The 27769-nt window shown below is 42.8% G+C and overlaps 1 protein-coding gene across 8 annotated transcripts in view; it reads right to left on the reverse strand.

Moving 5' to 3' along the window:
* KCNH6 (potassium voltage-gated channel subfamily H member 6) overlaps positions 1–27769 on the reverse strand; it is a 179208-nt gene that overhangs the window by 14089 nt on the left and 137350 nt on the right. For all 8 annotated transcript variants that reach the window (XR_005555194.1, XR_005555193.1, XM_039331548.1 and 5 more), the window contains 2 exons: positions 10105–10304; positions 7961–8213 (listed from right to left, as the gene is read on the reverse strand). Coding sequence is in view for 6 of the 8 variants with exons in the window: in XM_039331548.1 (XP_039187482.1) it covers positions 7961–8213; positions 10105–10304 (453 nt within the window). In the remaining 2 variants the exon portion in view is untranslated. The remainder of the gene's footprint in view (positions 1–7960; positions 8214–10104; positions 10305–27769) is intronic.

Consider the following 27769-nt stretch of genomic DNA (forward strand, 5'->3'; position numbering starts at 1 on the left):
CCTCAATTGTAATTTTCTCCTTAAAATGATTATCAGATCAGAGAGAGAGATTTTTCGATAGAACTCTTATATTCTCCATTCCTTTAAAAGCTAATCTGGAGTTTTTAAAAACAAAAGAACATCTAGGTATCATGTAAGGTTCTGGAACAATTGAGCTTCTTTTGATTTACCACACTTTTGTATCAAATTGTAGTCCTACTTGGAGAAGAGTGCAAAAAGGCATTCTCTTATGATTCTGTATCTCAACCAATTTAGGGTAATGAACTATCCCATTCCATTTCATCTCATTTGCAAATGTGATAAACATTCCCAATTCATCCAAGCAATTTATAAAACTATTAAAGAATAAAAGGCCAACTCTTGAGGCATTCTACTGATTATTCTTTCCAGTTTGATAAGAAACTTGATGAGTATTCTTTGAGTACAATTTGTGAGTCAGCCATATGTTTACCAGCCATACAGTAGTGTACAATTAGCTGTACAAGTACAACTAGCTCACTAGAGTGGATGTCATGAGCTACCTTGTCTTATTTTTGCTGAAATCAAAGTATTGTAGCTATAGCATATTCAGAATGTATTAAGCAAGTTATCAAACAAAAAATGAATTGCAGTAAGATCAGACTTTATTGACAAATTCAATAATGATTGGTTTCTTTTCAGCCTAGACAAGTTCAAATCACCAGGACCAGATGGATTACACCCCAAAGTTCTCAAGGAACTGGCAGATGTAATTTCAGAACCACTGAATTATATTTTTCAAAGATCCTGGAGCACTGGGGAACTACCAGAGGACTGGAAAAGAGCTGATGTAGTTCCCATCTTCAAAAAGGGAAAAAAATGGATCCAGGAAATTACAGATCTATCAGCCTGACCTTAATACCTGGGAAGATTCTGGAAAAAATAATCAAACAATGAATCAGTGAATACTTAGAGGCAAACAAAATCATTACTAAAAGCCAACATGGGTTTGTCAAAAACAGATCAAGCCAGAAAAATCTTATTGCATTCTTTGACCAAGTGACAAAATTAGTGGATCAGAAGAATGCTGTAGATATAATTTACTTGGACTTCAGTAAGGCATTTGATAAAGTAGACCATAGCCTACTACTTGATAAGATAGAAAAATGTGGGTTAGACGGCATCACCACTAATTGTAGCTGGCTGACCGGCTGTACTTAGTGTGTGGTCCTCAATGGAACCACATCTACATGGAGGGACGTGTGTAGTGGGATGCCCCAGGGCTCTGTTCTGGGCCGGGTGTTCTTCAACATCTTTATCAAGGATTTGGACAAGGGGATATATGGGGAACTCATCAAATTTGTGGACGACACCAAGCTGGCAGGAATAGCCAACATTCCAGAAGAAAGGCTTAAGATACAGGAGGACTGGACAGACTTGAACATTGGGCACTATCTAACAAAATGAAATTCAGTGGTGAAAAAAGTAAGGTTCTACATTTAGGCAAGAAAAACCAAATGCACAGCTATAGTATAGGGGGTACCTTGCTCAATAGTAGTAACTGTGAGAGGGACCTTGGAGTCCTAGTGGACAATCACCTAAATATGAGTCAGCAGTGTGCTGCAGCTGCCAAAAAAAGCCAACAAGTGCTAGGCTGCATTAACGGATAGAATCAAGATCACGTGAAGTATTAATACCACTTTACAATGCCTTGGTAAGGCCACACTTGGAATACTGCATCTAGTTTTGGTCACCACAATGTAAAAACAGTTGTTGAGGCTCTAGAAAGAATACAGAGAAGAGCAACAAAGAAGATTAGGGGACTGGAGGCTAAAACATATAAGGAACGTTTGCTGGAATTGGGTATGTCTAGTTTAATGAAGAGAAGGACGAGGGGGGACATGTTAGCAGTGTTCCAATATCTCAGGGGCTGCCACAAAGAAGACGGAGTCAAGCTATTCTCCAAAGCGCCTGAAGGCAGGACAAGAAGCAATGGATGGAAACTAATCTAGGAGAGAAGCAATCTAGAATTAAGGAGAAACTTCCTGAGAGAACAATTAACCAGTGGAACAACCTGCTTCCAGAAGCGGTGAATGCTCCAACACTGGAAGTTTTAAAGAAGAGACTGGACAGCCATTTGTCCAAAATGGTATAGGGTTTCCTCCCTGAGCAGAGGGTTGGACTAGATGACCTCCAAGGTCTCTTCCAACTTATTATTATTATTATTATTGTTATTATTATTATTATGGATCATCGCACAGTCAGCCAGATGTTCAGACTGGATTTGGCATTTTGTCTACCTATCGAGTCCTTACCCAGGACCTGGGATAGGCAGATGTGGATGTTTGATGGTATTACAGATATCGTCGCAGGATGGAAGCAGTTCCTAATAAGGCCGCCTTTTGCAATTGACTAATAGCGAATTTGTCAATGCCAATGGTGTTCAAGTGGTGCTCCAGTTGTTTTGGGATTGCACCTAAGGAGCCTATTACTATTGGTACTACCCTTGCTTGCTTTTGCCACAGTCCTTCTATTTCTATTTGTAGGTCTTTGTATTTTGTTATCTTCTCCAGTTCTTTCTCTTCTATTCTGCTATCTCCAGGCACTGCCACGTCCACTACCCAGACTTTTTTGTCTTTCTTATCGACAATTGTTAAGTCTGGGGTGTTATGTTGCAAGTGCTTGTCTGTTTGAATTCTGAAGTCCCACAGCAGTTTAATTTTATCATTTTCTATGACTTTCTCTATTTTATGATCCCACCAGTTTTTGCTTACAGGCAAATGATATTTTTTGCAGATCTTCCAATGCACCATTGTTGCTACTTTGTCATGCCGCTGCTTGTAATCAGTCTGTGCAATCTTCTTGCAACAGCTTACCAAGTGGTCCACTGTTTCTTCAGCTTCTTTGCATAGGCGGCACTTACTGTCTGTTGCTGTCTTCTCAATTTTGACTTTGTATGCATTTGTCCTTAAGGCTTGGTCTTGTGCAGCCAGAATTAGTCCCTCGGTCTCTTTCTTCAATTTTCCTGCTCTTAGCCATTGCCAGGTTTTATTATTATCTGCTTTCCCAGCTATTTTTTTCATGTATTGGCCATGTAGTGCTTTGTCTTCCCATGCCTCTATTCTGTTCTTCATTTGGTCTTTCTTGTAGGCCAGTTTGGTCTCTCCAGTAGTTAGTAAGCCTTCCTGATATACTAATTTCAGTGCATCTTCATCATTGTTCTTCAGATATTCTTCCAAAGCCATTTTTTCTTCTTCAACCATCTGATGTACTTGTAGCATTCCACGCCCACCTATTTGCCTTGGTAGATAAAGTCTATCAATGTCACTGCGTGGATGAAGGGCATGATTCATTGTCATTATTTTTCTGGTCTGCCTATCCATTGCTTTTAGTTCTGCTTGAGTCCAGTCCACTATTCCAGCTGTGTACCTAATGACTGGGATTGCCCAGGTGTTGATTGCCTTTATGGTATTTCCTCTATTGAGTTTGGACTTTAAGATCTTCTTCACTCTCTTGATGTATTCACCTCTAATCTTTTTCTTGACTTCAGTGTGCTTGATGTTGTCAGCTTGAAGGATACCCAAGTATTTGTAGTACTCTTCCTCATCCAGACTCTTAATGTTATTTTCGTGGGGCATCTTGATTCCTTCAGTTTTCACTATTTTTCCTTGTTTGATAGTAAGTGTGGCACATTTGTCCAAGCCAAACTCCATTACAATATCTTGGCTATATATACGGACAGTGTTGAGCAGCGATTCTATTTCAGATGATGTTTTTCCATACAGCTTCAGATCATCCATGTAAAGGAGGTGGGATAGTCTGGCAGATGTTTTTGATGTTTGATAGCCATGTCCTGAGTTATTCAGTATTGTTGACAGAGGAAACAGTGCAATAACAAATAGTAATGGTGATAATGAATCTCCTTGAAATATTCCTCTCTTGATATTAACCTCTCCCAGCTTCTCACCATTGATCTGCAACTGTTTCTTCCATTGTGCCATCGATTTTTGCACAAATTTTCTGATGTTTCTACTTACTCCTGTTATTTCTAGGCACTTGATTATCCAGTCATGTGGCAGAGAGTCAAATGCCTTTTTGTAGTCAATCCATGCCACATTCAGGTTGATCTTCCTTCTCTTGCAGTTTTCCAAGATCATTTTGTCTATTAGGAGTTGATCTTTTGTTCCTCTGCTATTGGGGCGGTTTCCTTTCTGCTCAGGTGGAAAGAGATTGTTTTCAACTAGATGCTGTTGTACTGCATCAGCTGCCACACCAGTTAGTAATTTGAAAGTTGTTGGTAAACAGGTAATTGGCCTGTAGTTGCCTGGTGTTGCCACTTTTGCTGGATTTTTTATTATTAGGTAGGTTTTCCCAGTTGTTAGCCACTTTTCAATTTCTCCTCCTTGTAGTATATTGTTGAACTGCTTGGAAATGAGTGGGTGTATAACAGATGTTTCAACCAAAACCCATGCAGTTCATCTTTACCTGGTGCTGACCAATTTTTGATTTTCCTTGCTCTTTTTTCTACCATTTTTGTTGTTATTACTAGTTCTTTCATTTCAACTTCTGTTTTATTTGCATCCACCTCTTTTAACCAAGCCGCATCCTTGTTGTATTTCTTTGGGTTATCCCATATCGGCTTCCAGAACTGCACTGTTTCTTCCTTGTCAGGTACTGACTGATTCCTTGCAGTTTCTCCATTGATGGATTGGTAGAAATGTTTCTGATTGGATTGAAATTGGAGGTTCTGCCTATAGTTTGCAATTCGAGCTTCATATCTACTGATTTTCCTGGCTATAGCTGTTATTTGTTGCTTTATTATTTCCAGTGCTTCCTTGATCTTCCTTGTTTCTAAGTGGTATTTCTTGATTAGGTATTCTTTGGTCTTCTTGTTCTTCAGCTTCTTTTCTTTCATCTGTTCTAGCTTGCTTGCATTGATCTTAACTTGCTGATCTTATTTTCTAGTCTAACCTTCCATTTTTCTGGTGCACTGTTTGTTTGTTTTTCTTCTTTGTTGATTTTGCATCCAGGTATTCTGTTATAACTGCAGCTGTGCTGTACATTAGTTGGTTTGTTTCTTGCAGTGAATTGGTGCTTATACTTGATATTGCAATATTTGCATCTTTTAATGCTTGTGCTAGCTGTTTCTTGGAACAAGCTTCAGTGCAGGTAGCCTTATTCTGTTATTTTTGTGCTGTTCTAGATGCTCAGTTATTCTTTGTTTCAATTCTTTTATTTCTTTAGTTAGAGGTTTTTGTTCTTTCTGAGGTAGAGGTGCCTGGTTTCCAAATGAGAACAGTTGTATATCTCTGCTAGATTCCTTCACTGCCAACTCCCCCTGGTTTGCCTCTACATTCTGGATTACTTCTGGTAAGGCTTTGATTTCTTTGCCCTGGGTAAACCTTTGCAGTTCGTCCAATTCTGTTTCTGTGAATACTTTATTTCCTGTTATAAATCGGCGTTGATCTGCTAGTCTCTGTTCTGTTATTTCTGATTCTGGATGTTGTTCTTTCCAGAACTGGTGCATTCGTTTTAGATATCCTCTTCTTGTTGGACTTGATCTGTAGTAACAGATCATTATTTCTTTGTTTTCCATCACTGTGTATCTGCGACGGGTAAACACCTTTTCTTCCAGTAGTTCTGCAGCTGCTGGCCCTGGTTGCTCAGCCAACAGTCCTGAGTCCTGTAACCCATTTTTCACCAGATATCCAGGAACTCCAATATCTAGCGTGGACCTTGTTAACCCGGGCGACATCCGAGCCGGTAAGGCATTCTGAAATTTACGTCTCACCATATTTTTTATGGGAGAGACACTCTTTGTCTGACTCCTCTGATGAGACCTGTCCAGTATGGTTGAACCTCTGGCATAGCTCTCATCTTCCTAAGAGTACACAAGCCCCACAACCATGTCAAGGTAGTGCCTCACTAGGGGATGATGATGATGATGATGATGATGATTATTATTATATTTCTTTTTTTGGTGCCTTCAAGTCAAGGTCATGGTGATTGGCTGGATAAGTTCCTGCAGTTTTGTTGCTAGTGTTTTAAAAAGTGGGATTTTTTTGGGAAGGGCTAACTAACTGGTTTAAGATCACTGTGCTAGCTTTATGCCTAAGGTAGGTCATGAGTGTATAGTTCCCCCAAATTTTAGCCTGTTCCTTTTAACAACTATACCAAACTAGCTTTTGACAGAATAATACTGCTAGATAATGGCTACAAGTAGACCTTGTTTAGTTACCACAATTGGGATCAGCAGCACAGTTATTAAGAGAAGCAGTCATTAAGGGAAACCACAATTATGTTTATGAACTTATTTCAGTTTTCCATGGCTTTATAGATCTGCAAAGATAATAATGTAAGGATTGGTCATAAAGTTATTTTTTAGCAACAAATGACTTTAACTTGTTACTAAACAAGGCAGTCGCTAAATGAGGACTACTTCTACATTGTTCATAGCTTCTTACAGATCAATCTCTGTATTAACTGCTTTAGAATCTTCCACATAATCATGTTAAACTTTCTGGTTTATGGTTTCCCCATCTTCCTTTTCTCCTTTTTGAAGGTAAGGATAATATTTGCTCTCCATCAAGTGACACTTCTTCAGTATTCCTCAATAACTATTAATGATGCAGCCAGACCTAACCCTAACCTTTTAGTATTCCAGAGTGCAATTCATTCGGCTTTGAAGATTTAAACTCATTCAAAGTTAATATATGTTTCTGGCAATCTCAGCCTTCAATACTGCCCCTTTGTTCTATTTTTTACACTTATTTAGTGTAAAAAACTAGAGAAGATTAAACCAAAATAATAATAAGCAGGGCTTTTTTTCTCATAAAACACCCAGAACAGAGTTCTGGCATCTTTTTTGGATGGAACCTTGTAGTGTAGGCAGGTTGTATGATGTGTGAGAGTTCCGGCACCTTTTTTTTTTTTTTTTTAGAAAAAAAGCACTGATAATAAGCATTACTGCCATTTCTTGTGAGTGATTAGCCTTTCACCAAATATAATAAATAACTGATACACTGATTCTTTTCTTCCTTATTTTGAATGTATCTACAGTAGTGGCCAAAATTGTGGAAACCTTTTGGGAAAAGTGTATTTTTGAGGTTTGATAGCTAATAACACCACTTTTTTTTGGAGTAACACCATAAAATTATATATCAATGGAAAGATAACTTAATCAGGAATGTAATGCAACAGAGTTTGTTCAATTATCTGTATTGTATTCTATGAAAAGTTATAGCCAAATAACCAGAAAAAGGAAGCACAACTTGCTTAGGTTGATTTCAGGTAGCTTTCCTTTATCTGATTGTAGCCAATGAGCATGAGTGTTTAGAGAGCCAATCAGATCACAGTAGGATTCAGTTACTGATGTCATGTATTGAAGCTGAGAGGAGGACATTTGTCAGTGTGTTATCTGATCACTATCAAGTTGGTTGGGTTTTTTTCTCTTTCATTTAGTGAGCTTGTAAAATGTAATAAAATTAAAGTAATGGTGCAAAGAGTTGACTGGTTGCCCAGAACGATGTAAAATAGTATTATTAAGTGAACCAGGCTACAGTTATAAAGAAATTAGAAGAAAAATTGGTGGAAATTTAACCAAAGATGGCATTTCTACTGTACACTTTTCCAAAAACGTTTCCACAATTTTGGCCACTACTGCAAGTAATTTTAATTTATATATCTATAATCTATATATATCTATATGTCTACCTTTGTATATATTTATAGCTACATATGTACACACACACACACACACACACACACACATACACACACACAAGGATAAAGTACGGTAGTTGCTTTTTTTCAGCTTCAATATGTTGCTGGAATTATAGGGCCTTTTCCCTTAAGGAAAAATGGAGGGACAGAGTTTTCAATTTGATAGTTCCTCAATGTCCTGATGATCAACCTGTACTTGCTGCAAAGAAACCGATGGGTTGAAATTAATCCACCTCCCTCCATTTTCTAAAACTTTCCCCCATCCTGGAAAATTTTTCACCTAGAATGGCCACTACTATGTCCTCCCTGAGGATTTCAATGGAGCCACGTGAGATAAAATAAAGAGTGGTAAGGACATCTCCATAATGCACCAGGGTATCACCAGGGGGGGCATGTGTTGTCCTGAACTTCATTGCCAAGGCACGTAGGCAGCCTTTGCTAGCTCCTTGGAAGGCCTTGCAATTTTGGAGAAGGGTGCGATTGAGGTGGAGGCAGATATCAGCTTGTAGGCAATCAGGGAATCCTTTCAGCACCTGAGTGTAATGAAAACAAGCACAGAAAAGCAGATGAATTCTGTAAATGTTCCTGTATCTCAAACCCATATTCTGTAGAAGAATACATTTAGGATGTGTTGGTTATATTGATGGAGAGAATTAAACTAGAAAAAGGCCATCTATAAATAAAGTAGAACTTGAAGCATCAGACATTTCATCAGTTGATAAAAATATTTCTGGATTCAGTCATCACTTCCAGAAACTGCCACGGAATGCTCAATTGTTATAATTTTTCACCTTGTTTCATTCCAGGTAATAGCTTTTGTCCATCCTGGAGTTATCTATCTATCTAGACCCCATCCCCAGTGATAAAAATAATTTTAATGTTACTTGAATGTTGCTATCAATCTCTTTTTTCCAACAATCTAATTAAAACAATCAAAAGTTTATTTAAGGATTGCTCTGTCAGGTTTTTGCTCAGAAGTCAACTATGAGAAGAAACAGTTAAATTAATATGGTTTGGGGAGCCTGTTGCTCACAATCAGGAAAATGGTCTACCTTAGAGTCATAACTATCATGATTGTCACTTTATTGTGCCATCTGTCCATAGCCAGGAGTTTGACCCTGACTGGCTCAAAGTTGATTCAGCCTTCCATCCTCTGGCTGGTAAAATGAGGACCAAGACTGTTGGGGGCAATATGCTGACTCAGCGTAGAGAGAGCTGTAAAGCACTATGAAGCGGTATATAAGTCTAAGTGCTATTGTTATTGTTATTGTTGAAATGGGGTAGCAATGAACACAATGGCACTAAAAGAGGTTAATTTCCAGTTCATGTGTACCCATGAGATGATGAGGAAAATGGAGGATTAGTCTGCTACTACTCTCAGATGAACATGTACATTCTAATTTGATAGGTGTTTCTCCCTCATGAACTTCATTGTAAACTGAAGTAATTTCCTTCAATATCATCCATACAATAGTGCAGACCAGATAAAGAGATTTTATTTATATATTTGTTTATGTATAATATTGAAATGGCTGCCCATTTCACAAAACATAACTCTGGGTGGCATATAATCACACCGTAAAACATGTTTAAAAACATTAAATAAATACAAAAATTAAAATTATTATTAAAAGACTAGGAGATGTTACAAAGAATAGAGCCACTTCATCAGATCACCATTTTCTTGCATCCCCCAGGTATATGATACAACCAATTTTTGAGGGATTTCAGCAGAGATGAAGCCAGTCTCACTTCAAGAGGGCTAATTTTCCACAGGGTGGATGCCAGCCTACTTCCTGGGCCCTTGCCATATATAATTCTTTGGCAGATGGGACCTGCAAGATACCTTTTTCTGATGGACTTGATGGAACAGGCAGATATAATGGGAAGAACTGGTCCCTAAAATAAACCAGCTCCATACCATGGAGGCTTTTAAATATCAAAGTTGGCACCTTGAATTGAACCTGGAAGCAATGCACCTTGTATAACAAAGTTGTAACATGTGCTGCTTTAAAGACACACACAGAGGTCCCCACACTCCTGCATTCTGTTCCAGCTGAAACTTCTGGATATTATTAAAGGGCAGCACCATGTAAAACACACCATAGTAGTGATACATTTTTCTTTTAAACCTGAATTTTCTCTGAGTGCAATCAGATTTCATTAATAATTCGGACATAGTCTAAATCATAAGAACATTAATAATGGCTGTATCTTGTGAAATGGTTTACAACATTTATGTCTAGATTGGTCCCAACAGTATACTGAAACTTACAGTAACTGTTTTCTCAAATGCTAGGATTTTCAGCTGGAATGGAACATTTAAATACTCACTTAAGCCCCAACTCAAAGTTGTTTCCAAAATTATACTTTGCCAACATGCATATACTTCAAGGATCTAAAACTCAAGTTTTTCTGACTCACCGCATTCATGTCAATACCATTGGTGTAGGACCAAGCATGTTGAAAATATTCTTCAAGGCGTTGGCGTAGAGGATTGGGGATTTGGTGGAAACGGATGAACTCCTTGACCCTTAGCATCTGGGTGTGGTAGCGAGCTGTGCCAGAGTACAAGCGCTGGATAATGGCAGAAACATTGCCAAAAATGCTAGCATACATGAGAGCTGAAACAAGAGGACAATTGTCAATACTGAGGGGTGTAGGATGGAAAAACTGTGCCTAGTTGCACAGTGCCTTTGAAAGGCACATGCCCATTATTTCACAAAACATCCATTGAATGTCTCATACAGCCCAGGTACCAGGCAAAATTTTATTGTTGAGATGTCTTAAAATTTTTGTATGTGTTGTTTGTCCTTCTACCCCATTATTCTAGAATAAAATAATGCAGAATAGTTGACTGCAGCTGGACACAAATTTCCTTTCTGAAACTGAGTGGGCAATTTATCTATTTGTTTGTTTGTTTCTTTATTTTTTTGTGTGTTTATTTGCTTATTTGTTTATTTATTTATTTTCTATGCAATCGATTTCCCCTGTAAAGTAACTTTGGGCAGTTTATTCTAGATGGAGAAATTTCCTACAGGTAATCTTCCATTAATGATGGCAACTGAAATCACTAAGCAATGTGGTCATAAAGCATGCTGACATGTGCTTGCCCTGCTTAGTGACAGGAATTCTGACACTTCTACTTCCTGTTGTTAAGGGAACCAGGAATTCTGACACTTCTACTTCCTGTTGTTAAGCGAACCGCAACAACTTCCTGTTGTTAAGCGAACCATTAAATGACTACATCATCGCTATTTGAAACCTCCTGCCAGCTTCCTCAATGACTTTGCTTGTCAGAAGCTAGCAAAGAATGGCGACCGTCCATGTGACTGCAGGGAAGTTGCTATGGCTGGAGCCACGCATATAAGTAGGCACTCATTCAGTGCCATTGCAGGTTGAACAGTTGCTGCAAACCCTGACTCTTTTATGGTGATAATGCCATGAAAACTAAAAGCCGAAGGTGAATAAAGGGAGTTCCCTTATTAAGTGTAGTATTTCTTGGTCTAGCAGGGCAAAGTGCTGGATAGGTGGAGGGAGCAGAATTTCCCTTTTGGCTGACTCTTTTATCATAGCTGCAGTACTACGTAAAGCCTCAGGCAAAGCTTTATCATTATAACAATTGCCTCAAGGTGCTCCTAATTTTCTGAATGTTTTATGCAAGCTAGGGGGTTCATCCCAACTTTTGTAAAACACGCAGCAGAACATGGCTATACGGGCTAAATAAAACAGGTTTGCTTCTTCATATATGGCAAGCAAGAACATCCGATGTTAGCAGTCTTGACAGCAGACATATGTAAGGTGATCAACTGTTATGTCCCGAGCTTTGCAAACGGGCTCGGGGCGTTTGCAGGCAGTCCCGGGCAGGTGCAAGCTGCCCGGGACCAGACAGGCTGTCGCCAGCGCCTGTGCGCATGCGCGGGTGCTGGCGCGGGAAAAGTAACACATTGACCCGGGAATTGCCTATATAAGAGGCTGGGAGCTTTTGGGTGTTGCTGAAGCCTTCATCTGTAACCTGAACACAGAATAAAAGAAAACCTGAGAACTACAACTGCTTCTCTTGTCTTGCCTTTCGCGAAGGACTCAACACTGGCGACGAAGGTGGGATGCCTTGCACCGACGGAAAAGAAAAAAAAGGTGTAAGCTTACCCAAGTGAGTCCTGAACAGCGGAACGGCGTTGACTCGGCAGCTACCTGCCAATCCAGTGCGCATTCAGGGGTAGGCCGGCTGATACACCCGTCTCCTGAAGATGGCAAAAATTGGAAGGCTTTCGGAGTTCGACGTCTCACATCCAGAGAGGTGGGAATCCTACGTAGCCAGGGTGGAAAACTACCTCAAGGTGAACCAAGTGAGGGAAGATAGCTTGAAGGCTGCCACCCTGCTGTGTGTCTGCGGTCAAGACGCCTTCGAAATTGCGGAGAACCTCGCAGCACCTGTCCCATTAGAGTCTGTCAGCTACGCAGATCTAAAGAAGCTACTGAAGGAGCACTTCCAGCCTAAGATGTCCGTCATTGCATGGCGCCACACCTTCGAGCAGAGGGATCAACGATCCGGAGAATCGGCCAAAGAATACATCGCCGCATTAAGAAAGGCCGCCAAGCACTGCGAGTTCAAGGACCTTGAAGAACGACTGAGGGACCGATTCGTGTGTGGGCTAAGGCATCAAGAGTTACAACAGAGGCTTTTTGCCAAAGAGGACTTGTCCTTCCAAGATGCCTTGAGAGAAGTCACCGCAGAAGAAGCAGCAGGCGGCGCCATCAAGAACATGCGGCCGATCAGGAACAGTCCAGATGTTGCATCCGTGCACCAAGAAGAAGTCCAAGGGAACTCCGAGGAGGATCCGGATGAGGAAGTCGACCGTCTCCACCCCACGAAGGAAGGGAACCAGAAAGGAAGCTCTTCAGCTCCCCTCAAGTGCATCGGCTGTGGAGGTCACCACAGGAGAACCGACTGCAAGTTCCGCTCCGCTATCTGCCGGGCGTGCGGAAAATAAGGACATATTGCAGCTGTGTATCTGGGCCGACAAAAGGTACAACCTCAGGAAGAATTACGCCTGAAAGGTACCAGGGTCCCCAGCCAGAATAGGGTGGGGTTTTGTGCTTCGCGAAGGAGCATCCTTAGGACAGGCACACACAAGCCAATTAAGAAAAAGCTGTCACTCAAGGTGAAGCTACAAGGGGTTCCATTAACTATGGAACTAGACACGGGGTCTGCACTTTCAATCACCTCATTACATACATTTAGGAAGATTTGTTCCGGCAGTGGAACTCAGGCCAAGTTAAGGCCTTCTGACATTGTGCTAACAGACTTTCAGAATTCGAGAGTGTGTGTTAAGGGGGAGGCCACCCTTAACGTTCAGTACAAGAATTTTGAAGGTCCACTAGACCTATTAGTAGTAGGGGGTGAATGAACGAGTCTCATAGGACTCGAGTGGTTTGAGGCCTTGGGGATACACGTCACGGGGCTCAACAGCTTACAAACACTCAATCTGCAGGAAGTCTGCAAAGAATTCACAGATGTCTTCAGCCCCCAGCTGGGCACATTCAAAGGACCTCCCGTGTCCTTAAAACTAGACCCCACTGTCACTCCTATTAGAATTAAAGCAAGAAGGGTCCCTTTTGCGTTAAAGAGTAAAATTGACACTGAGTTGGACAAACAGATCCAACAGGGAATTCTAGAACCTGTTGACTCCAGTCCTTGGGAGACCCCCATTGTCACGCCTCTAAAGGCAAATGGGGACATTCGCATTTGTGCCGATTACAAATGCACTCTGAATAAGATATTACAGCAACATGCCTATCCTGTTCCTGTGGTCAGTCATATCCTGCCTCTCTCAAGGGGGGGGGCGTGTTTTTGCAAAGCTTGACCTAGCTCAAGCGTATCAACAGCTGCCTGTTGATGATGATGCTGCTATAGCTCAGACTATTGTGACCCACAGAGGAGCCTTTAAGGTAAAAAGGCTACAGTTTGGAGTGAATGTCGCTCCTGGGATTTTCCAAAGCGTAATGGAAAACACACTACGGGGTATACCGGGGGTTTGCCCCTACTTTGATGATGTCTTAATTGCAGGAGACTCCACACACATTCTAGCTGAAAGGCTAAGGGCTGTTCCTGTTAAGATTCAGGAAGACAGGCCTCAAGCTTAAGAAGGACAAATGCAAAATAGGGGTGCCTTCTACTGAATTTTTGGGGTTCAAAATTGATGCTGCTGGGATTCACCCTGCTGAATCCAAACTAACTGCCATTTTAGAAGCACCTAGGCCAAAGTCTAAGGCCGAACTTCAGGCCTTCCTGGGCCTCCTGAATTTCTACAATTCTTTTCTTCCACATAAAGCTAGTGTAGCTGAGCCTCTTCACAGGCTATTAGACAAACAAGCAGTGTGGCAGTGGTCACAAATACATGAGAATAGTTTCAATGAGGTCAAGGCCTTGCTCACTTCTAACAGTGTACTTGTACACTTCAATGAGTCCCTTCCTGTGTGCATCGCTTGTGATGCTTCCCCTTACGGGGTCGGAGCTGTCCTGAGCCACCTCAGGTCTGATGGAACTCAGGTTCCTGTTGCATATTACTCCAGAACATTGTCTTCTGCTGAGCGCAACTACGCTCAGATAGACAGGGAGGCTTTAGCTGTTGTTGCTGGAATTAAAAAATTCCATGATTTTTTATATGGCAGGCATTTCACGGTCTTCACTGACCATAAGCCTCTGCTGGGACTGTTTACCACATGTAAGCAAACTCCCCAAATCATTTCACCTAGAATGCTCAGGTGGTCTATTTTTTTGTCTGCATATAATTTTTCATTATTTCACAAGCCTGGGAAAGAGATGGCCCATGCTGATGGCCTCAGTAGATTGCCCCTGACAGTAATAGAAGCTGACCCTGCGCCAGCTGTTAACATTCTATCCATCCAAGCCTTGCCTGAGTCCCCTCTGAACGCCAAGGATGTAGCCGCTGAATCGGGCACAGATCACACACTTTCACGTGTCCTTTCTTGGGTTTTGTCTGGATGGCCTGAGCACTGTCCTAGTCCTGAGTTTCAGAGTTTCTGGTCTAAAAGGAACGAGTTGTCCACCTCTCAGGGTTGTCTGCTTTGGGGAAACAGAGTTGTCAGTTCCCACCTCAATGAGGACTAGGATCTTAGGTTCCCTCCACGAGGGTCATCCTGGCATTGTTCGAATGAAGGCCCTTGCGCGCAGCCACTTGTGGTGGCCTGGTTAGACAAGGACATTGAGGCTAAGGTGCATGCATGCCACCTGTGCCAACGCTCTCGCCCAGAGATGCCCCAAGCTCCTGTGCATAGATGGGAGGAAACACAGTCCCCATGGTCTAGGGTGCACATTGACTACGCTGGGCCCTTTCAGGGCCAATTCTTCTTGGTCCTCGTTGACAGCCATTCAAAATGGCTTGAGGTTGTACCTGTCTCATCCACCACCACTGCAAAGACTATTCAGGTACTGAGGGGGATTTTTGCTGCACACGGGCTCCCAGATGTCATTGTGTCTGACAACGGCCCTCAATTTACTTCCTCCGAATTCCAAGCTTTCTTGCAGGCCAACATGATTCGTCATGCCACTTCTGCACCCTTCCACCCGTCCACCAACGGTATGGCTGAACGCATGGTTCGCATCACCAAGGACGCCTTGAAGAAACTCACCTATGGGGACTGGCATCACAGGTTGGCTGACTTTCTCCTTTCTTATCGCACCACTCCGTCCACTTCTACAGGGAGAAGCCCAGCTGAACTTCGCTGGGGGCGCAAACTGACTACGAAGCTTGACCGGTTGCATCTGGACAGACTACCTTTATCTACCTCACACCCTAGGGCACCTAGACAACTACCTGTGGGTGCCCCGGTTTGGACTCGCAATTATGGGCCTGGTCATACATGGGTCCCCGCTTCTATTTCCAGGGTCACAGGTCCTCTATCCTACGAGGTAGCCCTGGACAACGGTCGTGTCCTGCGCCGGCACATCGACCAACTCCGCCCTAGGCGGGATCTTCCAGATGAGACTCCTGGGTCATTTCCAGGGGGGAGGGGGACCCTTTAGAGCAAAGGGAGGGGCATGAGCTGCTGCCCACCTCCAATGATGGAGCCACAAACGGCCCATTCCAAGATTCCACGAGTGCCCCAAACAGGAATTCTAAGAGCCTATCCAACTACCAGGCATTCATGCCTACTCCAGCCAGGGAGTCACCCCGGGGGTACAATCACTATTCACCTGCACAGCACAGTACTCCAGTCAGGGAGGACACCCGGGAGCATCCCAATAAATCATACCCCGCAAGAGAGCTGGCACATAATCCCCAGAGTTGGCCTGACCTTACCTCTAGTCCTACAAGGGGGCAAACATACAGGGAGGTGGTCGAGGAACCAAGTCCCGACCGCAACACCTCTAGCCCAAATCAGGGAGTAACTCAGTTTTGTGAAGGTACAGAAACCCACATGAGCCCGGACACAGAACGGGGTTTAGGGAATGGACAGCCTCCTGACAGGTCTTGGACAGACCTAGGAGGTTCTACAGAGACGCCCAGCAGTGGCTATCACTTCAAGGGGCCCGAGGGCCTACAGCTAGGCAGGTCAACCAGGTCATAAAGTGACAGAAGCCCTGGCCTGACGAGCCCGGTGGGCGAGCAAGCAGGCCAGGCATTGGGGCACAGTCCTTGGAAGGCACCAAGGCAAGATAAGGAGAACAGGCTCACGTCTCCCTTCAGTAAGGGAACATCTGTCAGAAACCCAATCTGAGAAGGTCACAGAGAGCAAGGAAATCTCCTAAGTACTTAGAGGATTACATAACATTGCTGGCTAAACAAAAGCCAGTAAACAGTAGGAGCACTGGGGAGTAGAACACTGCATCAAGAAATAATTGTATGTTGGTAGTAGTCTTAGCCTGGGGGAAAGGGGTGTTATGTCCCGAGCCTTGCAAATGGGCTTGGGGCGTTTGCAGGCAGTCCCGGGCAGGTGCAAGCTGCCCGGGACCAGACAGGCTGTCGCCAGCACCTGTGCGCATGCGCGGGTGCTGGCACGGGAAAAGTAACACATTGACCCGGGAATTGCCTATATAAGAGGCTGGGAGCTTTTTGGCGTTGCTGAAGCCTTCATCTGTAACCTGAACACAGAATAAAAGAAAACCTGAGAACTACAACTGCTTCTCGTGTCTTGCCTTTTGCGAAGGACTCAACACCAACCGTCCTCCTTTAGGGAGGACAGTCCTCCTTTTGTAAGTTCTGTCCTTCCTCAAAAAGTGTCCTCCTTCATGTCTTCCTTTTCGATATTTGAAGACTAATCTGCAGGGCTTTTTTTTCCCTCATAGAATGCTCAGAACCGCTTTCCGGCACCTTTTTTTGATGTTTTTTTTTTTTCAACTTTTGCATGAGCTGTGCTACTCCCACTATTGGCTTTCGAAAGCCAATAGGAATTGCTCCTGAGCACGCCAAAACACCCAGCTGGCAAACTTTGCACATGCAAGTTGTCTGTATTATTGTTGCAATGAATAAAATGTTTCTTTTATTTACAATATTTTTTCTTCAATTTATTTGTGTCCTCCTTTTCATTTTAAAAAAGTTCGTCACCTTAATATAAGCAATTTAAGGATCTCTTAAGAGGGCCAAATTATCTGACTGTTCTGTAAGGATATGACTCTTCTGTAAAGATAAAGAAGCAAGGGACTGACGTTTTCTCAGACAGAGCAAGTGTTAAAAGAAATAGAAAATTAAATACTGTATATGCATACATCACCACACATAAGGGCCAGTTTTACAGACAGTTGTAATATATTGACAAAGGTCTATTTGTATAGCAGTCCCTCCCTCCCTCTCTCTCCCTCTCTCTCTCTCTCTCCCTCTCCCTCCCTCCCCCCTCTCTTTTACATTTGTAAGTAGCGACAGTATGTGTTAGTATGTATGCCTTTGTGGATGAGAGACATATTAAATGGTTTCAAATGGATTTGATATGAACTACAATATATTAATATGTGTGGGAGTTAATTGCATCCCTCACACTATTTCCTCCCTTGTGACATATAGCCTCTTCCAGTGTCATCCAGCTATTTATTGAGGAGATATAAAGCCCGTCTTCATTACTCTTATGCCAGCACAATAACAGGTGGATGAGTCTAAAAAAAATGCTGTAAATCACTGGGAAAGAACTAGCCTCTGTCAAGCAGGAAGAATTCCAGAAAAAATTTCCTTATCCAGCTGAGTTCAAAATATGTGGTTGAAATACATTTACTGTTTTATTTATATAATTTCTGTTGATGACAAATCTCATGTTCATACATCAGAAAACCTCTTCTTTCCACCTAAAAGAGAGTACAGAGATTACTGGGATCATATGTTCCCCAAAACTTCAGGAACAGCATATACTGACAGCAATAGAAAGACTATCTTTTTTTTTTAGTCAGAAATATTCTTGCTCATTAAAGGATATTGTATATTATTTATAAAATGCCTTTGCTTTGGCAAGTAGCCAAGGGTTCAAAGTAGCCAGGGATTCAATAATAATAAGGTAATAATGCATAATAAGAGGCTTTGAGATTGGTGAAGAAACCAACAAATGCTGTTTTTGTACACCACTCATGAACTATTATGCTGATGAGGGATATTTTCAATTCTGGTATTGCTGGCATTGCTGAAATTACCAAATGAAATTAAAAATAATAACCCAAGAACAGACTTTCCTTGAAAAGAGGTACTAAGTTTCATTAGCTTCGGATCTGGTTGAGAAAAGGGTGCTATTCATGCTTTTATTCTATAGTAGCACAATAAGGATAAGATTAGCAACGTACTCTCTGAAATGGCTTTCATTAGTAGAGGAATCAGTGGAAAGAGACCAAGGAGGCGCCAGTCAAAAAACAAATAAAGAAATGTATTTTGCACTGACCTTAAAATACATTTAAGGACATTGGGACACCAGAGATGAAATGATCAACCCTTGAAGTGTCCAATCTATGAAAATATTTATTTATTTAATAATTGTTTAATAAATAAAATGTGTTTTAGGATGGATTTTCTGAGCCTAACATTCATAGAAAGAACATTGGGGATAACATTGGGGATAACTGAAAAGATCTGCAAGGCAGCTGCTGGGAATATTTATTTGTTTGTTTTATATTCATCCTAACTCAAGGAAACGAATATCCAATACAAATCCCTCCTCCTATTTTCCCCATAATAATGAGGAAATAAGATTAGTTGAGTTGGGTTGAGAATGACTGACCCAAGGTTACCCAGCTGGCTTTGATGGTTAAGGCTGAACTCAAACTCATAATTTTCCAGTTTTTGGTATCATTCTCAGACAAGTCAAACAAGATTGAGAAATTGAGTTATTTATTGGACATACTACATGACAGTTAAAATTCTGGGATCCTTGGTACCCTCTGAGCTTGGTTAAAAGTTAAAAATTTCCATTGTATCTTAATGTTTTTATAAATGAATGATAATTGGATGGATCCATGATTTTGAAGGATTTTTTGTTGCTGAATGCTGGATAGTACAGTTGCTTTGTGTGGCCAGTTTTCAAGTAGATCTCTCTTATTATTATAGAAGAAAATGGCTGCCCCATCCTACAGTAGATTAAGTATTTTGATATACTGTAGAAGGGATCCCTTCACTGCATCTAAAATAGTGATCTGAGAACAGGAATTATTAATGTTAGGTGATACTATCTGGATACACCTAAGAGCAGTGGCTTTATGTGCAGTAGTACAAAGGGCATAATCTGTAGCTAATGACATATGTCCTAAAATATTTTGAGAAGCCAGTTTTATAGTCTCTTTGCCTATTGTATGGTAGAAATATCTTTCCTTGTGAAAATCATATCTTGCCTCTATGAAGTTAAGCATCCAAAAGGGAGATTATGACTTTTCTCAAAAGTTACCCATATTTGAAGAAAGGATAAGATTGAGAAGCTGGATCTTGCTGGTCCAGATTTGTGAATGCCATAAACTGTCTGACATCCAGGTAATTTACTATGCATCGCATAGTATGGATGCCATGCATGTAATAAATATCGACAGAGCTAAAGAAAATCCAGAAAGGATAATTGGAACTGATAAGGTATCCTACTCATCATGAATTACAAGTATTTGTAGAGATATACTGTAGCTTGATGGAAATATGAAAAAGGTTCATCCATGAGATTGCCAAGGAATAAAAGATATATACTAATGTCACCATGCATATCTCAAGATCAAGTAAAATCACTAACATTCTGAGGGAGAAAAAAATGTCCTCTTTTGGTATAATAAAATAACAGGAACAGAACCATTATGTTGGATTCAGTGTTTGAGTTATGAGTTAAGAGAATAAGTCATCTTTTTAATATTTCTTCAGATGGAAATATGAGAGTGCTACCTCCTTCCAGATTGGTATATTTCCTTATCCCCTGGATACTTGAGAGAGAAGTTTTGTTAATTATCTGGATTTCTAAAATATTGTGTGTTGGAAATTGGGCGTACAATGCATGCTCAGTCCCAAAGTGGAAGATGTGAGATTCTAGCAGTAAGACTTGAGCTGCAATAATTAATTGACCTTAGTTTATCCTAGGGGTATGAGCCGAGGTGGCGCAGCAGTTAGGGTGCAGTACTGCAGGCCACTTTAGCTGACTGTGTTCAGCAGGTCAGCGGTTCAAATCTCACCGGCTCAAGGTTGACTCAGCCTTCCATCCTTCCGGGGTAGGTAAAATGAGGACCCAGATTGTTGGGGGCAATGTAAATATATATATACATTGCTTACTGGTGTACACCGCTTAGAGAGTGCTTATACTTAAAGCGGTATATAAGTCTCATAAATAAATAAATAAATAAACTGGTATTGAAGGGGTAAGAGACTGGTTCTTTCCAGAAGAAACAAGATGGTAAATCTGAGGACCAAAGTCAAGATCCTTTAGTCATTTATACTAAGAAACCATATAGATAAAATGGAATGTGATTGTATAGACGTGCATGCTAGACTGCTAATTGTTGGAAACAGATCTTTAACTATGAAGCCAAGGGTCTTAGCAATGTTCCAGATAATGGCAAATATCCTCAAAAGTTGAAAAAATCATTAGATCCCTAACAGAATCAAGCAGAATAACTCAAATCTGAGGCTGAGATTTGAGACTCAAAATCTGAGAACCATATATCATTTTGATTAATGTTTGTTATGGTTTTTCCATAGTCCACAGCATGACTGATGGAGTACTTATACTTCATTTCTTGAAGCTCAGGGCCATTAATGTAATGAGCAGAAGGAACCTTGAGAAACAAGAGGAAGAGCCACAACCAAGATAAGGGTCAAATAAAAGAGATCTGAGTCTAGGGCAGAAATGAAATTTAAGAGAGCATCTCAGATATGAATTTCCCAGGTTCTCATGGAAATAAAGGGAGGGAGGAAGCACATTCAGAATGGCAAGATTTTGTACTAAAATTTTATAATAAAAGTATTATTAGCTTAGGTGTCTTTCGTTTCCAAGTTTGATCTATCTTGAATGGTTAACAATTACATATTTGCTCAATGTTAACGGTGGCTCTGGATCAGCATTCACCAACAGAACCAGTTTTGGTCTAGATCAACAGGAGAGACGGCTACTAGACAAAAAGGGGAGGACATATCAGTGATATGATAGACTGAGCCATCCTTCAATGATATAATAATGAAGCATTCAGAATTGAGGCATAATAAATATTTTGAGAGGCTGCTTTGACAGCTAAGCATAAGAAGTGCCTGATATAGTGGCTTGAAATACTAGTTCCAACAGGCATTTGTGATGTGTTACGTGGAAAATGTCTGAGAATCTGTACAGAAGACTCCACAATTGTTTTCTGCTTGACACAGAGGAACACACACACACACACACACACACACACACACACACACACACACACACACTCCTACACAGAGGATGTCTACTCTCACAGTAATTCCAAAGGAAAAGTCCCTAGCCCAAAGTGCAGGGGGAATTCTCAGGTAAACATTGGCAAAAATATCTTGCTAAAAAGTTATAATAACAAAAATAATTACATCATCATCATTGTTGTGTCCTGAGCCTGCAAAAGTAGGCTCAGGACATTGCAAAGGTCCCGGGCATTCCAGAAGCTGCCCGGGACCAGACTGAGTGGTGCTGGCCTTGTGCACATGTAAAAGGCACAAAATGCCAGATACTTTCTTATGTTTCTGTCCGGGTCTCTGGTCGCCTTTAAGAGAGAGGCCTGCGAGCCTGTCTGTTCGTTTGAGTGTTGGTGATTGTAAATAAAAAGCTGTTAACTTCGTCATGACTCCTCATCATTCACCATCGAACGGAGGACTTAACACTGGCGACGAAGGTGGGATTCCTTTCAAACTAAAAGAAACAGTTTAAGGACTCACCCAGGAAGTCCTGCAGAGGGAATCAGTGTCCCAGCCTGCCAGTATAGCGTCGCTGGAGGGTGAGCTTGGCTAAAAGACCCTTTCCCAGAAGTTTACAGAGGAGTGAGTGGTGAAGGTAGTAGAAGTATGATGGCGAAGATTGGGTGTTTGTCTGATTTTGATGTCTCACACCCTGAAAGATGGAATTCCTACGTTGCAAGGGTTGAGAATTACTTTAGAGTGAATCAAGTTAGAGAAGATGGCTTGAAGGCTGCAACTCTCTTGTGTGTCTGTGGACAGGAAGTATTTGAAATTGCAAAGAATCTGGTGGCCCCTGCATCTCTAGAGTCAGTAACCTATACTGACTTGAAGAAAATGCTAAAGGAACACTTCCAGCCAAAGTTATCTGTTATTGCTTGGAGGCACACATTTGAACAGAGAGACCAGAGGCTGGGTGAATCTGCTACAGATTTTATTGTGGCCTTAAGGCAAGCAGCCAGACCTTGTGAGTTCAAGGATCTGGAAGAGAGGCTGCGAGATCACTTCGTATGTGGTTTGAGGAACAGAGACTTACAGCAGAAGATTTTTGCTAGAGAGGATGTCTCTTTCCAAGATGCACTGAGAGAGGTGACAGCTGAGGAAGCAGCAGGCAGAGCTGTGAAGACCCTACGGCCCACCAGAAGCCCTCCAGAGACTGCTACCATCCACCAAGAGGACATCCAAGAAGGGTCAGACGCGGATCCTGAAGAAGAGTTGAATAGACTTTACCAGCCAGCAGGAAGGAGGCAGAAGGAGCGTCTGGACAAGGACAAAGCATCTCTTCAATGCTTCGGGTGTGGAGGACGCCACAAGCGAACTGAATGCAGGTTCCATTCTGCCATTTGCACAGCATGTGGCAAGCAGGGCCACATCACAGCCATCTGTTTGGGTTGCCAGAAGGTTCAACCTCATGAAGAATTGCATCTGAAAGGTATCAGGGTCCCAAGCCAACATAGGGTGGGTTTATGCGCATCGCGCAAGAGTATTTTGAGGACAGGAACACACAAGCCCCTTTAGAAGAAGCTTTCTCTTAATGTAAGGCTGCAAGGGGTTCCTTTATCAATGGAGTTGGACACCGGGTCTGCTATTTCCATTATTTCCAATAACACCTTAAAAAAGATATGTAGTAGCAGTGGCCTTCGAGTTAAACTCAGGCCTTCAAACCTAATACTTACAGATTTTCAGAATTCTATGGTGTGTGTTAAGGGGGAGGCCACCCTTAGAGTACAGTATAAGGATTTTGAAGGTCCCCTAGATGTGGTGGTTGTTGGGGGTGAACAAACAAGCCTTATTGGACTTGATTGGTTTGAGGCCCTGGGAATCCAGGTTACTGGGCTGCACAATTTACAAACGTCAAGCCTTGCAGAAGTCTGCAAGGAGTTTGCAGATGTGTTTAGTTCAGAGTTAGGATCCTACAAAGGGCCTCCCCTCTCGCTATGGCTAGACCCATCCGTCACGCCCATCAGGGTACCTTTCACCTTTAAGAGTAAAATTGATGCTGAGCTGGACAAATAGCTTCAGCAGGGCATTTTAGAACCTGTGGATTCAAGTCCATGGGAAATCCCCATAGCAACGCCTCTAAAGGCTAATGGGGACATACGTATTTGTGCAGACTACAAGTGCACACTGAATAAGGTGCTGCAACAGCACGCTTATCCAATATCTGTGGTAAGCCACGCTGCATCTTTGCTAAGCTTGACCTGGCACAGGCCTACCAATAGTTACCTGTTGATGAGGCAGCTGCAGAGGCCAAACTATTGTAACTCACAGGGGGGCTTTCAAGGTTGTTGTTGTTGTTAATTGCGAAGTCGTGTCCGACCCATCGCGACCCCATGGACCTTTCAAGGTTAAGAGGCTGCAATTTGGAATAAATGTAGCCTCTGGCATATTCCAAAGTGTCATGGAAAGCACACTTTGAGGTATTCCTGGGGTCTGTCCATATTTCGATGATGTCCTCATTGCAGGGGAGTCATCTCAAAATTTAGCTGAAAGATTAAGGGCTGTTTTGCTTCGTTTTCGAAAAGCAGGCCTTAAACTAAAGAAGCATAAATGTAAGATAGGAGTCAATTCTACTGACTTCTTAGGATTCAGGATAGATGCTCAAGGCATTCACCCTGCTGAAACGAAATTGCAAGCCATACAGCAGGCCCCAAGCCCTAAATCCAAGAGTGAACTGCAAGCCTTCTTAGGTCTATTAAATTTCTTCCTCATAAGGCTGCTGTGGCAGAGACATTACATAGGCTCTTAGACAAGCAAGCTCCTTGGCAGTGGACGAAAGTCCACGACAAGAGTTTCAATGAGGTTAAGGCTTGCTCACATCTAATTCTGTTTTAGCTCATTTCAATGAACAACTGCCTGTTTGCATCATGGGGTGGGAGCTGTACTAGCCATCTGAAGGCTGATGGGACACAGGTCCCTGTGGCTTATTATTCAAGGACTCTGTCTTCTGCAGAACGGAATTATGCTCAAATTGACAGAGAAGCTTTGGCAATAGTGGCTGGTATTAAGAAATTTCATGATTTCTTATATGGCCGCCATTTCACGGTCTCTACCAGTGTTCTCAACCTTTTTAATGCCGTGACTCCCAACCGGTCGTAAGTCGAGGACTATTCAACCGGTCGTAAGTCGAGGACTACTCAACTGGTGCAGCACCGTTTGCAGAATGGGACTTTTGGCGGGCTCAGCAGGGCAGAGACAGCCTGGACAATTCCTATTGGCTTTTGAAAGTCAATAGAATTAGACTCTATTCAAGAGAGTCTATTCTATTGACTTTCAAAAGCCAATAGAATAAAAGGGAGTAGCACAGCTAAGGAAAAGGGGGAAAAATGGCGGACTGCGTTGTTTGGCGACCCCCGTGAAATGGTCGTTCGACCCCAAATGGGGTCCCGACCCACAGGTTGAGAACCACTGGTCTATACTGACCACAAGCCTCTGCTGGGTTTGTTTACTACTAACAAACAGACCCCACATATTATTTCTCCTCGTATGCTGAGATGGTCCATTTTCCTGTCAGCATATGACTACACATTAGTCCACAAACCAGGAAAGGAAATGGGTCATGCAGATGGCCTGAACAGACTACCCCTGAACCAATTGGAGCCGGATCATGCTCCAGCTATTAATATTCTCTCTATTCAAGAGTTGCCTGAGTCTTCCCTCAATGCTAAGGATGTGGCTGCAGAAACTGCCACTGATCACACGCTTACACGCATGCTGACATGGGTGTTGTCAGGATGGCCTGACAAGTGTCCAGATACTGTGTTCCAAAGTTTCTGGCACAAGAAGCATGAGTTTTCCACTTTCAAGGGATGCCTGTTATGGGGTAGCAGGGTAGTGATCCCAGCCTCATTGAGGTCTAGAATCTTGGTCTCTCTGCATGAGGGACATCCTGGCATAGTCAGGATGAAAGCGCTTGTGCGCAGCCATCTTTGGTGGCCAGGTCTCAATAAAGCCATCGAGGCCCAGGTGCACGGGTGCCAAATGTGCCAACAGTCGCAGCCTGAAATGCCTCAGGCCCCAGTACATAGGTGGGAGAAAACTCAAACTCCATGGTCTAGAGTGTATATAGATTATGTTGGGCCCTTTCAGGGGCAATTCTTCCTGGTTCTTGTTGATAGCCATTTCAAGTGGCTAGAGGTTGTTCCTGTGTCCTCCACTATTACTGCCAGGACCATCCAGGTGTTGAGAGGAATTTTTGCATCACACGGCCTTCCAGATGTTCTGGTTTCAGATAACGGTCCTCAATTTACCTCTTCTGAGTTCCAGGCTTTTCTTCAGGCCAACCTGATCCGCCATGCAAGTTTGGCTCCCTTCCATCCATCCTCCAACGGATTGGCAGAGAGAATGGTGCACACCACCAAAGAGGCCCTCAAGAAACTGACTTACGGTAACTGGCATCACAGGTTAGCAGATTTCCTTCTTGCAAACTGCACCATACCATGCACTGCCACAGGGAAGAGCCCTGCTGAACTCCGCTGGGGTCACTGCCTCATCTCTAAACTGGACAGGTCGCATCCTGACCGGGTGGCTTCACAGGTGTCACAACCGCGGGCACCTAGGAGACTCCAAGTGGGCGATCCAGTCTGGGCATGGAACTATAGGCCTGGTAATCTCTGGGTAACAGCTGTGGTCTGCAAGGTCTCTGGGCCATTGTCATATGAAGTGACCTTGGGAGATGGCTGTGTTCTTCGCAGGCACATAGACCAGCTGCGATGGAGACTGGACTCTCACTCTTCCGCTCCTGGCTCTGCTCTGGGGGTAAGGAGGATCATAATATGCACTCTGGGGATCAGTTTCACAGGTCTTCACTAACTGCTGCTGAGGCCATGGATGTTTCATCACAAGGTTCCGCAAGCACTTGGAACAGGAATTCAATGGATAGGGGGTCATCCCACACATCTACAATTACTCCAGACAGGGAGTCACACTGGGGTTATCCACATTATTCACACATGACAGATAGTGCTCCAGACAAGGAGACTGATCGGGGGTATCCACACAACTCACAAACTGCAAGAGAACAAGAAATACAGCATGGGGGATGGCCCAATTCCGCAATTGCTTCAAAAAGGAGGTCAACAGGGAAGGAGGTAGCCAGGGAGGCGCCTCCTGATTCCAGCACCTCAGGCACATGCTTGGGGGCTACAGAGCACTGGGGTAATCCCGCTACCCAGCACTCTTCATCTGCTGGCCTTGGGTTCAAGGGACAGTGCTCCCAAGAAGGGTCCATTGTGGAACCGGCGACTACCACCCCTCCAAGGTATGCTGGCTTGGGCTTAGAGGGTCCAGCCAGCCAGCAGATGGGCAGGTCAACCGGGTCCTTGGGGCAGAAAAGCCCTGGCCTACCTAGCCTGGTAGGCGAGCAGGGGGGCCAGGCAATTTCACCAGGGTCCCCGGACAATTTAAGGCAGCCACAAAGTGGCCTGCCTCACCGGGTATGGGAACAAGGGGGGCAGGAAATCTCTCCTGGCCCTAGGAGGTCGCAACAGGCCAAGTGCCCACCCAAATATCTTAGGGAATTTGTGAGGTTGCTGTCAAGTTCCAAGGGGCCTGATCGCAAGGACCATGGTTAAGAGATTATTTTGTTTACTTTTCTTTTAATTTAATTTGGATACATTTATTCTGGAACAGGTTGAAGGGTTGTGTTTGAATGCAACCTTGAGTATTCCACATTCAGTGCATTTCATTGTTGGAACTTTATAACACTCTCCCCAAGGAATAACGGTTGTGGGTGTACTGGCATATTCCATCTAGGGGGGAGGGGTGTTGTGTCCTGAGCCTGCAAAAGCAAGCTCGGGACGTTGCAATGGTCCCAGGCATTCCAGAAGCTGCCCAGGACCAGACTGAGTGGCACTGGTCTTGTGCACATGCGCGTGAAACGCCAGATAGTTTATTATGTTTCTGTCTGGGTCTCTGGTCGCTTTTAAGAGAGAGGTCTGTGAGCCTGTCTGTTCGTTCGAGTGTTGGTGATTGTAAATAAAGAGCTGTTAACTTCGTCATGACTCCTCATCATTCGCCATTGAACGGAGGACTTAACAATCATCATCATCACCATCACCATCATCAAAAACAAAACAAAAAATTCAAGAGTTCAACATTGCCTGAGAGAAAAAGGAGAATGTTGCTGTGAGTGGAAAAGATGAACTGAGATATTTTGTGCTACTTCTATTAAATGTAGCAGTATATGCAGTGGGCAGTGTAGTCCTGCCCTAAACCTGGCTTTA

Source organism: Crotalus tigris, unplaced genomic scaffold (assembly GCF_016545835.1).
Source record: "Crotalus tigris isolate CLP2741 ecotype Arizona unplaced genomic scaffold, ASM1654583v1 scf7180000024437.13266115, whole genome shotgun sequence".
NCBI classification, from domain to species: domain Eukaryota; kingdom Metazoa; phylum Chordata; class Lepidosauria; order Squamata; family Viperidae; genus Crotalus; species Crotalus tigris.